At 56.7% G+C, this 16147-nt stretch overlaps 6 protein-coding genes across 6 annotated transcripts; all 6 read left to right on the top strand.

The window, feature by feature from the left end:
* Window positions 1-2249: 2249 nt before the first annotated feature.
* On the top strand, window positions 2250-3092 carry LMXM_19_0150 (putative mitogen-activated protein kinase; the record flags this gene model as incomplete). Its single annotated transcript, XM_003874144.1, has 1 exon — window positions 2250-3092. The coding sequence occupies one exon, from the start codon at window positions 2250-2252 to the stop codon at window positions 3090-3092; it is 843 nt and encodes a 280-aa protein (XP_003874193.1).
* Window positions 3093-5400: 2308 nt separating this feature from the next.
* On the top strand, window positions 5401-7281 carry LMXM_19_0140 (putative protein kinase; the record flags this gene model as incomplete). The annotated part of the gene is made up of 1 exon (XM_003874143.1): window positions 5401-7281. The coding sequence occupies one exon, from the start codon at window positions 5401-5403 to the stop codon at window positions 7279-7281; it is 1881 nt and encodes a 626-aa protein (XP_003874192.1).
* Window positions 7282-8419: 1138 nt separating this feature from the next.
* On the top strand, window positions 8420-9181 carry LMXM_19_0130 (conserved hypothetical protein; the record flags this gene model as incomplete). Its single annotated transcript, XM_003874142.1, has 1 exon — window positions 8420-9181. One exon carries the CDS (start codon window positions 8420-8422, stop codon window positions 9179-9181), a length of 762 nt encoding a protein of 253 aa, XP_003874191.1.
* A 998-nt stretch (window positions 9182-10179) lies between these two features.
* On the top strand, window positions 10180-10866 carry LMXM_19_0120 (conserved hypothetical protein; the record flags this gene model as incomplete). The annotated part of the gene is made up of 1 exon (XM_003874141.1): window positions 10180-10866. The coding sequence occupies one exon, from the start codon at window positions 10180-10182 to the stop codon at window positions 10864-10866; it is 687 nt and encodes a 228-aa protein (XP_003874190.1).
* A 1455-nt stretch (window positions 10867-12321) lies between these two features.
* LMXM_19_0110 (conserved hypothetical protein) lies at window positions 12322-12759 on the top strand (the record flags this gene model as incomplete). The annotated part of the gene is made up of 1 exon (XM_003874140.1): window positions 12322-12759. The coding sequence occupies one exon, from the start codon at window positions 12322-12324 to the stop codon at window positions 12757-12759; it is 438 nt and encodes a 145-aa protein (XP_003874189.1).
* Window positions 12760-14130: 1371 nt separating this feature from the next.
* Window positions 14131-15033, top strand: LMXM_19_0100 (putative fibrillarin; the record flags this gene model as incomplete). The annotated part of the gene is made up of 1 exon (XM_003874139.1): window positions 14131-15033. One exon carries the CDS (start codon window positions 14131-14133, stop codon window positions 15031-15033), a length of 903 nt encoding a protein of 300 aa, XP_003874188.1.
* Window positions 15034-16147: the final 1114 nt, after the last annotated feature.

Below are 16147 nucleotides of genomic sequence, written 5' to 3'. Positions count from 1 at the left end.
ACTGCGAGCTTTCTTAGGCGCACGTCTCTTGTGAGGCGTACACGTGTGCTGTTTGCAGACGAGGGAGCACCGACTCTGTTCCCCTTCCTCCTGCTCCCTTTCTTCGCTACTCTCGGTGTTTTCTCTGACGATGGCGTCTCTGACGGAGTGTGGTGTGATGTGCGAGGGAGAAACGGCCCACTCGCCTGCCTGTGCATACGCGACTACGGTACGGGGGGGGGGCCGTGCCACAAGTACGAAAGAGACTCGATCTCTGTGGCTCTTTTCTTTCTGTAAGCAGGAACGTAAGAAACGAACACGCAAAATAAAAAATGAAGTGTGCATTCGTCGTTGGCCGGGTACGCGCGCGTGCATGCGTGCGTGCGTCTCCTCTGTCTCATTGGAAGGGACGGAGGGAGGATGGCAGCGGGACGCAGAGAGCGATCGTGTCTGTGCGTGGTGAGTGGGTGGGGAGTATGCATAGCGCATCGGAACGGCGGAGAACGGAGGGGGGAGGATTCGACAGCTGTGTGTCGCCAGCGCATTCGCCTTCCTTCCCTCCCTCGTGTACCCCCCCTTTCTCCCTGTCTCTCTCCTCTGTTTCTTTTGCTGTCTCCCCTTGCATTCATTACGTGTGTCTCTGTATGGCGCCCGCGTGTTATGACGAGGTCGACTGCAGTGCGTGCCTGCGTGTACCTGTCTGGGTACGTACATACCTGTGTTCGTGTGTGTGTGTATTAAGTGTGCAATGCGGGCGAGTTTTCCTAAGAAGACATGAAGTTCACGAGCAAGAAGCCTAGCAAACCCCAGACAAAAAAATGATCACGCGAGGCGCACAGCGAACTACCGACACAGCGATACGGCATGGAGAGTGCTAAAAATGTGTGCTGGTATGCGCGGCTTCTGCCCATCGTATGTGTGTGCGTGTCGCTCGTGAGGTAAGTTCCGACGGGGCAACCACAGCGTGTAAAAAGGAGCAGGCCTGTGGCCATCTTACCGTCGTCACGGTCATTCACAAGGACTCCTTTGCATCGCTACGTTTTACGATTTCCACGTGGGGGAGGGGGGCCGGAGAGTACGGCGCGTACGTAGACGATGCCTGCCTGTCATGCGTGTGTAGTGTGGATCGTTGCAATCCTTTGACCCTGGTGCACATTGCATCTGCTCTTTTCTCCATCACTCTCACTCTCCTTCGCTTAATTCTCTTTTCTGCTTTACATGCGGGCTGCATTCATGTGCGCGCCCGTTCAACACTCATCAGCCTGAACGCGCAACATCTAACGCTGTTTCCTCGCCCTTCCCTCTCACACGTGCGTGTGCGCAGCTTACTCCCGAGTACGCCTGATCATCCACTCATTCATAGGCACCGGCAAACACAGAGAGATTTATCTCCTCCACGTCCAGCAAGCCACACGCGCATCGCTACGTACATTTCTGCATACGCGGAGAGGAGAATCACACGCACGCAACATAACGCCTGAAGAAAAGGACAAAGCACGCGATTCCTCACGGCTACATACGCCCACCGCGTTGCCTCCTCTCCTGCTCGCCGGACACAGCGGGGCATTTCGCTTTCGTTACTCAACCGCTGCAGTTTTCTTGCTTCTTTGGACTGTTTTGGCGTTTGTGTGCCTTCGTCCTCTCTCCTTTTCCCATTATTGTTGCCTCCTCCACTGTTTCTCACTTTGTCTTGCTGTATTCGCTACCCCCACCCCAGTGAGCTCTTTGTCTACGGCCCCTGTCCCATATCTGCATCATCGACATCAAGCGCTCTCTCCTCCTGAAAGGACTGTTTTGTCTCTTCTGTTGAGGTTGCCGTGCTCTTTTTTTCGAAGGCTTTTGCTCGCTTATTTATACACCGCACTGCGCCCCCCTCCCCCTCCCCCTCTTCGCATTGCTTTCTTTCCTCTCCCCCAACCCACCGCGCTTTATCGAACTCACCATCACCTCCGCCGCACTCACCAACACCCACGTCTCCCTTCATCTCCTTACACACACACGCCTTTTTTGCGAGTGCGCAGTGGAGTGTCCATCGACGACGCTACGCTTGCATGCACATCACCACCGTCAACTGAAGTCCACTGAGAGAATACGCTTCTTTTTCTTTCAGCCACTCTTAATCCCCGGCGCTGCCACTCCACTCTCTCCCCCTGACCTGCTCCTCCAGTGAGAACACCACCCACAAAGCACACGAGGAGGCCAAAAAGTGCGATAGAGACGACGACCCGTGACAGCGTAACGTGCGCGGAAAGATTCATACGCATCCAACAATGGCGGCAATCTCAACCAAGGAGCTGATGGAGGTGACGCTAGGCAAGAAGCTCGGCGCTGGCAGCTTCGGCTCTGTTTTTGTGGGTGTGCTTCCCAGCGGCAACTTCGTTGCGGTGAAGATACTGGAGCTCTCAGATGACGCGCCGTCCAACACCGAGGTGGAGATTCACCGGAAGATGGTACACCCCAACATTATTCGCTATCTGTACAGCCGCATTGATTTGGAAAGCACACCCAAGAAACTCTACGTCTACCTGGAGTTTGTGACTGGTGGCTCGGTGACGTCGCTGATGAAGAGCTTACCGAACGGCTGCCTGCCCTATGCAGTAGTGCGCGTGTACGCACGGCACATGTTTCAAGGATTGGAGTATCTTCATAGCAACCAGGTTGCCCACCGTGACATCAAGGGCGACAATGTGCTTATTTCCATGGACACAGGCACGGCAAAGCTAGCCGACTTTGATCAGGCCAAAATCATGAACACGCACGGCACCTTGCGCAAAGCAGCGACGGCGACGTTGGCGGGCACGCCATACTGGATGGCGCCTGAGGTGATCACAGACGAGGACGGCTACGATCCATTCAAGGCCGATATCTGGTCAGCGGGCTGCACCGTGGCGGAGATGATCACAGGGCGTGCTCCGTGGACCCCGATGCCGAATGTGATGCACATCATGAACAAGCTGGCGCTCTCGACCGGCTGGCCTGATGCGGTGCCGAAGGACGCCAAAGAACTCGGTTCGCAAGACGCGTACGACTTCTTAGACTTGTGCTTCCAGCGAGATGTGTCGAAGCGGCCGCCTGCCGCAACCCTCCTCAAGCACGTGTTTCTGCGAGTCTGATGGCGCTAAGAGATGAAATGACCCAGTCTTCCAACTCATGGCAGGTAGTACATCTATATAGAAAAAGATTCACGGCTGGATCGGGGGGAAAACGCTGAAGAGTTGCGATGGTGATTTCTCAGTGTGTGAGGTGAAGTTGGTGAGGGAGAAGGGGCGGATCGTTCCAAGCTTGGGTGGGTGCGTCTTTCCTTTTTCCTGAATCTGTGCATCATTGAAATTGACGTAATTGTCCACTTCGGTGTCTCACGAAGGCCCCCCTCATCCTCTCTGTCTACCTCCCTTGAGTATTCATGTAGTTCTGTGCGGTGCACTGTTTCACAAAGGGTGCGGTGTAGCAGTATGCGTGAACCTGCTTGCGTCCGCCGTGCAACAGTGGCTGTAAGCCACGCTGTGCACTTTTTTTCGTTTTGTGCTCTTTGGCGAGCCCACGCGGGCACTGCCGCGATGTTTGCGCTCCACCAAACTGAGATGCCGACCTCCTTTTGTGTGTTGCTGTGTCGATCGCTATGTCTCTTCTCGTTTTCCTTTCTTCTTTGTGCAGTCCTTCGTTTTATGGTGGACTTTGTGTGTGTTGGGGTTTGCGTATTTTTGTGCGCCTCTCTGGTGTGGAGTGGAGTTGAATGGGCTTTGGTGAGCTGGGGTGTGTAGGACCTCACGCCGCCTCCTCGTGATGTCGATCGTGTCTTATCTCTCTTCAGTTTTTTCTGCACTTTCTCTTGCACGTGTGATTGCTGCATTTTGATGATTTTATCTTTTATTTTTGCTTCTCTCACTGTAGCTCGCTTTTTTTTTCTTTCTTCCCATTCCCTTGCGGTCTTTGCGGTATGTATGGGTGTGTGCGTTGCTGTTGTTGCGCACCCATACATCTCCCTCTCTACACCCACGCCCCCTCGCCCCCGATCTTTCTGTTCGTATGTCTTTTTCTCTCGCCCAGCGGCAATCAGGGCCCGTAGGCAAGTATGATGAGTTTGTCTCTCCCCCACTCTGTGTACACGCGCTGATGGACCGAGATCCTTCCTCGCGTCGCCCCGCGCCTCCTCCTGTTTTCACTCCCTTTTGCTTTCGTCATCGTCTACCGCACACACGTAGGCGTGCGAATGTCCGTGAACAATGCGGCGTGAACTCGCAGGGAGGGAGCGACGAGTGACATCAACGTTGTGTGTGTGTGCGCGGGCGCTGCAGCTGTGTGCAGTAAAGACACTAAAAGAATCTTTAGAGCAACAGTCAGTATACCAAAGACGTGTTTCGAAGAGGTGTCCTGGCCTTGTGTAAGCGCGCGCGCATGCAAGCAAGGCGGGATAGAAGTAAAGAGAGATGAGTCAGGGTTACATGCGAGCCCCACCCTTTGCATGCAAACACGCACAGTGAACAGCACGCCTACACAAAACAAAATGTATGGAAAAGTGACGTAAATGAAAATGGGCGAGACGCGAAGTGGTGTGCGCTCCGCGCATGCGCACATGCGCTATCGGTTCGCGCTGAGTGTACTCAGTCACTGCAGGCTTTCTTCCTCCTCCCGCTCGCGTCGCTCAAAGCCTGTCCCACGGAAAAGGTGTTGCGTTCAGTTGTTGTTGGGTCCGCAACGTGTGTGCCGCCACACATCGCCCTACCAACTTCCCGACACCTTTTCGTTCCTGAGAGTCGTTTTCTCTCGAGCACAAGAAAGTGTGGGGGCGCGGCTGTGCTTACCGCCGCGCCCTCATCACAGGCCACACACTGATGTCCCATGCGAATGTGCTGTTTTCTGGCTCTCTAAAGTCTCCCTCCTCACTTTTTCTTTTCTTGTTGCCTGTGTCGTTGCGACGCCACCGTCGCCCCCCTTCCCCTTTCCTTTTCTCCGCCTTCACGATCTCAACACTCACTCACAGATGCATGTGCGCAGAAGTCCCCATCGCATCTTCACTCCGAGCCCACGCCACACTACCATAGTTACAGAGTCTCCCTTATTGGCGCGTGTGTGTCTGTGAATCGGTCGTCTGTTGTACGAACACCTCGTGATAAGCTATCGGGTCTCATTAGAGAGACATCGACGGGCAACAGCGCGATCAAAGCAAGGGGCGACATCGCACAAGACGACACTGGTCGTCTGCCTCCTGTCTCCAGCATCCCGGCACCGTACATCGGTATACTCGCACAAGCACAATCAATTGCACACAGGTCTGCCTTGCCCAATACTCACTGCTATTCACTCACGCCCCTTAGCCCATACTGCTGTATCCACCTTTGCTGATACGCTTGCGCAGTGCACCAGATCCTCGCAGTGCCCTCTTTTTCGTTTCTATCCTTTTTTATCGAGGTGCGCGCGATTATGCAGCCGAGTAGCGACAACGGGGCGAGCACGGGCGCCAACGTTGTGGTGGAGGGCAAGTACACGATTCAGGATGCGAACATCGTAGGCCGTGGCGCATACAGTGTGGTAAAGGTGTGCACACCGATTCACCCGTACGTCCCACCAGGGTCGAGGCCTGGGATGAAGTACGTGGTGAAGATTATCGAAAAGGAGTACCTCATCTCGCTTGCCAAGGGTGACGTCGATATGGCGATGGCGGAGATCAAGCGAGAGATCGACGTCCTGCGGCACATTCCATCGCACGAGAACGTGGTTACTTTTCTCGAGTACGTAGAGACGGAGAAGCAGTTTCTGCTGTTCTTCGAGAAGGTTCAATGCGGCGACCTGTGCGAACTCATTCTGCAGTCCTCCAGCGGCAAGCTGACGGAGGAGAAATCGAAACTGTACACGTACCAGATCATCAAGGCGGTGCTGCATTGCCACCTTCACGACATCATCCACCGCGACATCAAACCCGAGAACTTGCTGGTAAGCGAGGACGACAACATCAAACTGACGGATTTCGGTCTAGCAAAGCGCTCGCGCGGGGTGTGCACCGGCGACTCCCCGAGGGACCCGCTCGACGTGACGGCGTTGATGATGCCGTACCCAGGCTGCGAGCGTCTCTTGGGCAAGCGGGTTGTTTGCTCGGACGTCATTGGCACTCCCCGCTACGGCGCCCCGGAGATGTTCTACGCTAAGTTCACGCAGACCCACTACGACGGCTTCAACGCCGACACATGGTCGATCGGCGTCGTCACGTATATCACGCTCTCCGGTAGCTTCCCCTACTCGCCGGGATCGAACGCGTCAGAGAAGGAGGTGTTTCGCACGATCATGTCCACCCCGCTGCCGAAACCGACCGGCATCTCGCCGCTGGCTTGGGAGTTTGTGCAGTCGATGCTGAACAAGGATCCGAGTAAGCGTACCCCCCTGTATGCTGCGCTCAACCATCCGTGGCTGGCTGACGTGGTGGTGCAGCGCGGCTCCGTCGTGGCGGCGCAGCTGCGAGCGGGCGCCATTTCGGCTGACGTCGAGTCTGCTGCCGCTCGCTTCGACGAGGAGGCGCGCCGCCTGCGCATATGCATGGCCAAGCTGCAAAGTGAAGTGGCCGCGCTTAGAGAGGAGCGCGACCGGGTGCGCGAGGTGCAGCAGCCCGCCTTACAAGAGACCCACACGCCGGCCCGTCGTGCGCAGACGCCAAGTGGGCTTTCGCGGCCGCGCAGCACACGCTATCCTGCGTCGGCCATTCGCGTCTCCTCGCCCGCGCGCGTCACTACTCACCGCCGCACAGGCAGCCGTGATAGCAGCAGCGCTGGATCCGTTCCTCGTCGCGCGTCTGCGCCGCGCGGCAGGAGCCCGCTGGCGCGCAGCGCAGGCGGCGCCGCGGTGCGTCGTGGCACCCCTGCAAGAGCCGGTGGCACCACCCCCGCCCGCAGCGCAACGCCGTCTCGGACCACCGGCGCTCGCTCGGGCTCTGCGGCGCGAGCTATGATTTCCACTCGCGGAGCCACACCGACACGCTCCGCCACACCAGGCCGCAGCGCCCACGATCGGTCGCGCACTCCACACAGCAGCGCCAACGGCATCACTTCCGGCGTGTCGCACTCCACCAACGCTGTGAATCCCGCCAATGAACTGCACCTTGGCGACCAGGTCACGTACAAGGGTTGCCGCGCTATTGTGCGGTTCAACGGGTCAACCGCGTTCGGTGCTGGCATCTGGATCGGGCTGGAGATGTTAGAGGGCAACGAGGGCACCAATGACGGCTCCTCGTTCATTGACAAGAAGCAGTACTTTACGTGCCCCAAGGGCAAGGGCGTGTTTGTGCGCGCCTCCCAGGTGAAGAAGCTGGGCTGAGGCGTGGGTGCATGTGTCGGTGAGCGAGTGGTGAATATGTGGGATCGCGGTCCTTACAATCCACAGTTCTCTTTCTCTTACGCTCCTCTCCGCCTCCGCTGCTGCCCTCTCGCCGTTCTCTGTCTCTTCACTCTGCGCGGCGTTTTCGCTTCTTTGTCGACTGTTTGCAGTCGACGTTCGAGCACGCGTTGCATTCATGTACTTCAATACAGTATATGTTGTCGTACTTCTATCATCTCTCCGTTCTCGCGTTGTATCTGTGACTCCTTCCTTCTTAGAGGTCTTCCCCCGTTTTTTTTGTGTTTTGTCTCCTCCTCCCCTTTTTCATGTCGCTCCGGTGCTTCTCAGTGAAACCACTACACCCTCTCTCACTGTCTCCTTTTCGTCCTCCCTTGTCGTTGCTTCCCTGGTCGATGCTGTGTGTCTGTCCGTCTCCGTCTGTTTCTGATGACGTTCTTCTTTCTCTGTGTTTGTCTGCACGCATATTGGTGTGCATGAGTGTACTAGATGACTGCGTAACGCGTGCGTGTGTACGTTTTCCGTAGGACACAAGAAACGAAAGCAAAGAAAACCCGCGACACGAATGCGCGAATTGACCGCGAGAGGTGGATCGGGGGGGGGGGCATTGCATGTGTCCCGTCCAACTGCTCCGCCGCCTTTGCTTACCCTTGCCCTCTGGACCCCTGGTGGTTGTGTGTCATGACGAGAGCCATAGAGGCGGCTTCTGTGTCACACGGTTCTCATGCGAATCTCCGTCGTATGTCTCTTGGCAGTCACATGGTGGCCCATCTCTCTGGATGCAGGTGCGCGTGCGGCACAGCATCCCTCTGCGCGCGAGGGCGAGCGAAAGAGGGATTTGTGAGTGTGCGTGTTACGGTAAGTGTTTGACACTGTCGCTGCTTCTACTTCCTCCCCTGTGGTGATAGGGCGGCTTCTTTGCCCTCCCCCGTCCTCAACGTGCTCAACTACTTCGTGTTTCTTCTCTCTTCTCTATCGATCCATGTCTCACTTGGCCGCTGGCGTATCACACCCATATGCACGCGGTAATCAAAGCGAAAGCACTACATAAACACACCAAAAACAAACACATCGGTACGATACCTACGTATAGACACAGAGAATCAAGATAGTCATCGTCATGTCGCAGAACTTTGGCGACTGGTTCAATCAGCTGGGGTTCATCACCCGTGCCTCGCTCGTCGCGTCTGTGGGCCTGTCCGCCGCCTGCTCCCTCAACGTGGTGGGTGTCGGCTCGGTTATCCTCACCTCCGAGGCCATCACCTCGCTGCAGGTATGGCGCTTTGTAACAGCCGCCCTCTACCTCGGCAATTTCTCTTTTCCATGGCTCATGACGGTTGCAATGTTTGTCACGTACGTCAAGAACAACGAGGAGAGCGACTTCAAAGGCAAGACGGCAGACATGGCGTACATGTTTCTGCTGCTGGTGGGTGTCCTCTCCTCTGCCGGCCTCTTTTTTAATGTCTACGTGACGAGTTTCTCGTTCCTAATGGCGCTGTGCTGGATTTTCTGCAAGCGACACCCGGAGCAGGAGCTGACGCTCTTTGGATTCTCCTTCCGCTCGGCTGTGTTTCCGTGGGTGTTGATGGCACTGCACCTCGTCATGGGGCAGGGGCTGCTTGCTGATGTTTTTGGCATAGTGGCCGGACACGCCTACATATTTTTCAAAGATGTTTTTCCAGTTTCACACAATCAGCGGTGGCTGGAGACTCCGATGTGGCTGCGGCGCCAGTTCCCGCAGCCGACGCACCGCGTCGGCTCCTTTGGCCCTGAGGTGCACCCGTACGACCCTCGCTTTCAGGCGGCATGGCGTGGCGCAGCTCAGCAGAGGAGCAGTGGCTCGCACAACTGGGGACGTGGCCAGACGCTCGGTAGCAGCTGAAGTACCGGTGCTAGTTTTCTGGAATCACCCGTGCAGTGGCTGCGATTCCGCGCACCCAAACGTATGAGCGCGCGCTGCCTTTTGCTACTTTTGTCTCTGCTTTGTTGCACGGGGGCACGGGTGCAACCCGTGGATACACCGTAAGAAGGGGTTGGAGTGTGTGTGTGCGCTTCCCCGATTCCCCATCTTCTATCACTTCTTGTCTTTTTGTTCATCTGTGTCTGTGGGGGTGTGGGCTCCTCTTTCACGGACGTGCATGTTGACGACGTGCGCATTTGGGCATTGCCGCGTACGATGCGTGTGTCTTTTGTTGGCTGCCATGGCTGGTGTTTCTCGCTCTCTCGCTCTTGTCCGCTGAACTTCGACCAGAGAGAAAGAAAACAAAAGAGGAGAACGAAGTACATTACGCAAAGGTGTTCGTGAAATAAACACACCTCCATCCGATGGCGAGCTGCACCCCTCACCCCGCTGTGCTGCTGAACTTGCCAAATAATCGGTGCTGGCGTATCTTTCTCAGCAATCACACACTGGAACCCGTCTCCTCCCGTACCTCTCAACCTTCTCATTCACGACACTCGCTTTTTTTTCATTGTTTCCCTTTTTCAACATTCATGAGCGTATCAGTCCACAGACGAACACACACCCAACAGCATCGTTCCAGTGCCAAGTTGTCCTGTACTTCATCGTGCTCTCTGCTCAGCGCGTTTTGCAACTTTCTTTTTGCATGCTGCCGTTTTTCTCTCCTGTGTGACACCTCACCCGCTTGACCCTTTGACCGTCGTACCTTTTTCTGCTGCTTCCTGTTTTTGTCTCTTGGTCCACTGCGGCGCATCTCGCAGGCCCGCAAGTGTGCGTGCTCGTGGGCAAGAGGGAGCGGCGCATTAGAAGAGCGAGAAGTGCTCGCTTAACTGTTTCGTCGCGTCGAGGGCGGGCATCACCGTCGGGGATCCGCATACGCACACGCGGTACTCACAGGAAGGGAAACGCACGACAGGAAAATGCCCTTAGAGAATGGAGAGGTCCTTTCACGGTGTATCCAGCAAGTCGCCAAGGCCTGCAGTGATGTGCAAAGCTCCGTGAAAGAGCTGGGGGCGGGTCGGGACGCCATTGCCCGAGATAGGCTCCGTCGAACCCGGCTCCTGGTGCAGCAGTGCAACAGCCGCGTAGAGGAGGTGCTCAGCGACGCGGAACCTTCTCTCGAGTCGTTGAGGCAGCAGTACGCCAAACAGAAGGCAGTTTTCGAGCGCATCAATGCCGAGGCCACGCGTCGGGAGCGGCAGACCTTCCGGCAGACAGATCCGGCCAGCATTCGGGAAGGCGACCTCGACGTTCTAGAGTCGCAGGTGACATTTTGCGAGGCGCGCCCCCTCAATGTGTCGGAGTTTCACACAGAGGAGGCGATTCAGCGTGAGAAGCTACAGAGTGCGCGCGAGGTCGAGTCGGATGTGATGGACCTCAAGATGACGTACCAGGAGTTTCACTCACTCGTGCATCAGCAACAGGAAAGCCTAGATCGTGTGACGAACAATGTGACGGAGTCCCGCTCTCTCATTGAGCGCGGACACGATCAGATCCAAGGCGCCACACGCCGGCAGCGGTCTTATCGAAAAATTGGCTGCATTAGCGGTACTGTAGTCATCGTCATCATGGTCATCGTCATAACTGTAGTCATGGTTCTCACCTGATGACTGTAGCTTGCTTTGTTGCCATTTTTCTTTTTCTGCTGTTTCCATCGCCGCTCTCCCGATTTCCCCTCCTCCCCAATCGCTCTCTCTCGCCTGCACAGGAGCAGAAACGGATCTGGAGTGCACGTGTTGTGCAGCGAGTCACGCTAATCACGCCGCTGCGGCCATGCTCTGTGCTTGTGTGTTGTCTCTGCGTGTTACCTCCTCCTTTTTTACTCACCACTGCTCTCCTCTTTTTGTTTCCCTCCTTGCGTCGACGCTTTTCTCCACTTTGTCTTGTGCTTTGTGTTTCTATAGGTGTGCGTATACCTGTGTCCGTGTGCGGACTCGCACGCGGCAAAGACGCTTATGATCGCCACACCGCCATCCGATTTCAGCCGAAATGAAGCGTCACAGAGTCACGAGAAACTAAAAGATGTGCAAATCAGTGTTGCGAGCAAGAGGCTGTGACTCCCGATCACCCGCGCCGATGAGAATATTGTTCGCGCTGTTGAGCGGGGATCCACGCGCACACAGACGGCTGCGTGTTTGATTGGGCACAGACGATATGTTTCCCCTTGCTCTCTGTGCATGCATCTCCCCACCATCTTTCGCAGCGTTCACCTTCACCTTTAGTTCGTTCCTCCTCTTCTTTTGTGCTCAAATCAACGGTGATCCGCCGGTGCGCCGCTATTTCGGTTTGCCACTTCACTACCGCTCCCCCCTTCCTATCGGCGTGTGGGTCTCCCAGTGATTCACTATCTTTTGACGTGTACACACGCGGGTATACCTCCGCGCTCAGTCCACGCCCACGCTTGCAGCTTTGCTCATCTGCCGTTTTTCTTTTTACCCCTTTTGGTTTCGTCTTTCTTTGCTTCCTCCTGCCATTTTCACCGTCTCCATCTCTGTGTACATGCAGACGGCCCCGCATTGACCCACAAAGCCAACGCACTGCTTATTACTGCCGCCCCCGCTTTTTGTGTGTGCCGTTGCTGTGGTTCATTTCAGCGCCATTATCACCACGCGGCGACAAGTTCTGCCGTGGACTCCGGCTACCCAGGCCCTTCCGGCATCACCGCGGGCTCGCCAGACTTGCCTCCTGGCAACTTGGGCTCTCCATTCCCTGAGCAGATGAGCAATCAGTACTCTTCCGACGAGATGCAAGACAGCGACGCCCCTCAAGCTCCGTTGACGATGCACGCGGACGTTGGCCAGCACTCGAAGCCACACTCGCCGCCGCTGACGTCCGGAGCGGAAGTGCTGGCCACCGCGGGCCAGCACCCCTCAGCTGACGTGAATGCCCCTTGGGATGACGATGACTGGGACACGCCAGGCGCACCCGTGCAACATCCTGCTTCAGTCGGAGCACCGGCGAATCCCCTACCCCCTCCGGAGAATCACGCTGCTCCTCCGGTTTTCATAGTCGAGCAGACGAACCCTGGCTCCCCCGCTGAGCCTCACCCCACGCCAGTCGCGATGTCGCCACCGCTGATGGATGGCTTTATCGCCTCCTCTTCGCCGGGGGGCTCGCCTAAAAGCCCGCCCACGCCGCCGGAGAAGCCCTCCGCGGCTCACGTCGCCAAAACGGACGCACTCAATAAGCAGATTGCCAACCGCACCGCCGCCATGGACGCTGAGACGAAGGAGAAGGAGACGAAGATTATGACAGCGGCGCAGGCGTACCTCAAAGCGCTCATTACGAAGCGCGAGGAGGAGGTCAGGAATGCAAAGGCAAGTCACAAGGAGGAGCAGCAGGTCGGCGCCGAAAAGATCAACGAGTACAAGAAGAGCGGTGCTCTCTGGAGCGCAGTGGGCCTGCTGGTGGACTTGCAGAAGCCGAACCAGTACTCCAGAAGCACGGAGCAGATGCGCACGGTGCTCTCCACTCTGAACGCCACGCCTGCCAAGAAGTAAATCCTTACAGTGATGCTGCTGATCGGCAGCTGCCGGCATCGTTCTTACAGTTCTTGTCTTTCAGTTTTTTTTTGTTTTCTTGCCCTTTGTTTGTCTTTTGTGTGCGCGTTCTTTTCTCCGCCACGCATTGCATGTCTTCCTTCTCCTCTTGTGTTGCCTGAAGTCCAAGAGAGGCGATGCAAGGTAGAGCTCTTTTTTTTGGTGTGGGTGGGAGAGAGGACGCGCCTTTGTGCTTGTGTCTTCGGTGGGGCAGACGGCGGCGGCAGCGGCTATCGTGATTTGTGATGCTCTGGAGCCGAAATAGTGTTTAGAATTTTGCGCCTCTCACGCACAGTTCGACAATGAAGAGTGCACGACGTCTTGGGGGCTTGTTTCGCTATCTTGCAAGGGGTAACGAACAGACGAAAATGGGGAGAATGAGGGTCAAAGGAGGAGCCGCGCGGTGCTGCCGTGTCCCGTACGCGTCTGCCTGCCGTTTCCTCTGACAGCGACGTATGTGCCTTTCCGAACAAACTCGTTTGTTCTTATCGCAACTGTGATGTGCATTTTCCAGCTGCCAATGCGTGTGTGTGTCTCAATACATGCCCTTGGCCCTGCGTGCACACTTTTTTTTCTCGTTTCCTCGGCGGTTGTCTTTCTTTTGTGATTCCCTCGTTGCGTAGCGTTGCCTGTTTGTGCACGGACAGTGAGAGAAGAGGACGCGTTGGGAGGGGGTGTCCCTCATCTCCCGTCCTCCTCCGGCGCCCCTCTCTCTTCAGTCAGCTCGTTGCTTCTGTACGTCTTTCTCTGTGGGCTTCCATGAGCTCCACACCCGAAACGAGAGAGAAGTCAGAATACACACCCCTCTGTGCGCTGTGTTGTTGCGATCGCTTGCCTGATTCGACGTTCTACTCATGCGCTGGTGTGTCTCTCTTTGCAGAGAAGGGGAAGGAAGCACGGTATCGACGATGGTACGGCACCTGCCTTGCGTTCCTTGATTTCTTTCGTGCGGAATCAAATGCATCACCGGTGGCGTTGATCTGAATCCTCGCGCCCACCCCGGCGGCTCCTCGCTGGCAGCTGATGCGCTGTATGCGGTCACGACCACGTCGAGAGCGGTGCTTCGGTCATCTTCGCCCTCCTCTTCCGTACTCCTCTGCGTTTCTCACTCTCTCTGCGTATATGTTTCGACGATCTCTTCCGTGTGCCGACCCTTCTCAACTCTTTCCCCACCCTTTAGTACGCTGGGTGCACACAAGGACGGCACACACACTCACCTGCACGTTACTCTCTTAGTCTTTTCGTGTCGTTTCACACAAGCGCCGAGACAGGAGAAAAAGAACAACAGACCGACTCCTTCACATACTTCCCCGTTCTTGCAACTTGACAATCATGCGCGGCGGGCGCGGTAGCTTCGGTGGACGCGGCGGCGGCGGTCGCGGTGGTGGCGGTCGCGGTGGTGGTGGTCGCGGTGGTGGCGGCCGTGGCGGTGGTCGCGGTGGCGGCCGTGGCGGTGGCCGCGGCGGTGGACGTGGCGGCGGTCGCGGCGGTCGTGGGGGTGCGGGTGCGCCGAAGGGCAACATCTTCCACCCGCATGCCCGCTTCAACGGCTGCTACCTCTTGGCCGGCAAGGACACCCTCTCCACGCGGTCGCTGGTCCCTGGCGTGTCGGTGTACAGCGAGAAGCGTGTGAACGGCACGGTGGCCGGCGAGTCTGAGTCGCACGAGTTCCGCGTATGGAACCCGTACCGCTCCAAGCTAGCGTCCGCGATCTACGCTGGTGTAGCGAGCATATACATGGAGCCTGGTTCTGCCGTGCTATACCTTGGTGCAGCCAGCGGCACCACTGTTAGCCACGTCTCGGACCTTGTCGGACCGGAGGGCGTCGTGTACGCGGTAGAGTTCTCGCACCGCAGCGGCCGTGATCTGGAAGAGATGACGAAGCGCCGCAGCAACATCGTCCCCATCCTGGAGGATGCCCGCTACCCGCAGAAGTACCGCATGCTCATTCCTCGCCTGGTGGACTGCATCTTCATGGACGTCGCCCAGCCGGATCAGGCGCGCATTCTAGCCCTCAACGCCCAGCACTTCTTGAAGGCGAACGGTGGCTTTGTGATTTCGATCAAGGCGAACTGCATCGACTCCACGGCGGATCCGGCAGCAGTGTTTGCGTCTGAGGTTCAGAAGCTGAAGGATTCCGGCCTCCGCCCAAAGGAGCAAGTCTCACTAGAGCCCTTCGAGCGCGACCACTGCGTCGTCACGGGCTACTACAAGAACGTCCCACAGGCAGCGTAAAGGGCCGTGCCCCGTCCAAGAGGCGCTCATCTGATGGCTCCCGGTCCTGCTGCTCCTCTCTGCACGGCTTTCGATGTTATGTTGCGTGCGGGGGTGGCTGTGCGATGCCAGGCCAAGGGCCATGGAGCCCCGGCTGCGGCGAAGTGGCGGCTTGGCGGCCCTGTCGAGGGCGAGTGGTGAATGCCATTCCAGTGCGCACGTGCCTGTGTGTCTGTGCACGGTCGTGTGTTGTTGTGTAATGGAAGGCGAGGAGGGGTAACGCAAGCGCACAGGCGCAAGAGAGCATGATTGAGAGGACAGGACCCATAAAGAGGGCAGAGCGCCATGCCATTCTAGTCTTCCTTTTTTCGTTTCTCTTTTCTTCTCCCGCGATCTATGTGAAGCAGAGAAAAGGCGTGCGTGAGAGCGGCAAGAGCGAGAGGTGGCATGCGGAGGAGGAAAAGGAGCGCCCCATCGTGTGTGCAGTAGTGGTAGTGGTGCCGCCCCCTTCTTGTTCGCTTCGTCACTCATGCACACGCACGTACACGCACCATCTCTCTCTCGCGCTTCAGCTCCATAACTTGTCTTTCTCTTGTGCATTGGGCGCGTGTGTGCGGTTCTCTCTTTCTTTTGTTTGAACGATAACGGAGAAGAAAACGCCAAAAAATTTTCTTCTCTTCTCTAACATCTGCGACGTAATCGACACTTTTTTCTTCTTTTCCTGGTTTCCTCGTCCTCGTGATGTGGCGACGATGACGGCTGTGAAGGGGTGGCGTGTCTCCTCGTGCTCATCTCACCCCCTCCCCCAAAACAGAGAGACTGAGGCGCAACAGCGGAAGACAAAGCACATACAGACACACACACAAACAAGGTAGCGAACGGTAGAGCGGAGGTGTTTTGTGGAGAGGGAACATGGAGAAACACACAAAGAGAGGGGCGTCTCATGAGAACGCTGTTCCACGGCAGCAATGCAAGCGCCGTGTCCTCCCCTCTCATCATTATCGGTGGGTCTCTCCGTAACGGAGAAAGACAGCACCCCCACCCTCCTCCACCCCCTTTGCCGATACCTGGGCGGCGCAGTGAAGGGGGTAAAAGCTCTGGACAGCTGCTTCCCAGCGATGCCCTTGACAATGGA

The sequence above is a fragment of the Leishmania mexicana genome, chromosome 19 (genome assembly GCF_000234665.1).
Source record: "Leishmania mexicana MHOM/GT/2001/U1103 complete genome, chromosome 19".
In the NCBI taxonomy this organism is placed as follows: domain Eukaryota; phylum Euglenozoa; class Kinetoplastea; order Trypanosomatida; family Trypanosomatidae; genus Leishmania; species Leishmania mexicana.
The sequence above is the reverse complement of the archived record's forward strand: the minus strand, read 5'-3'. Positions and strand labels throughout refer to the sequence as shown.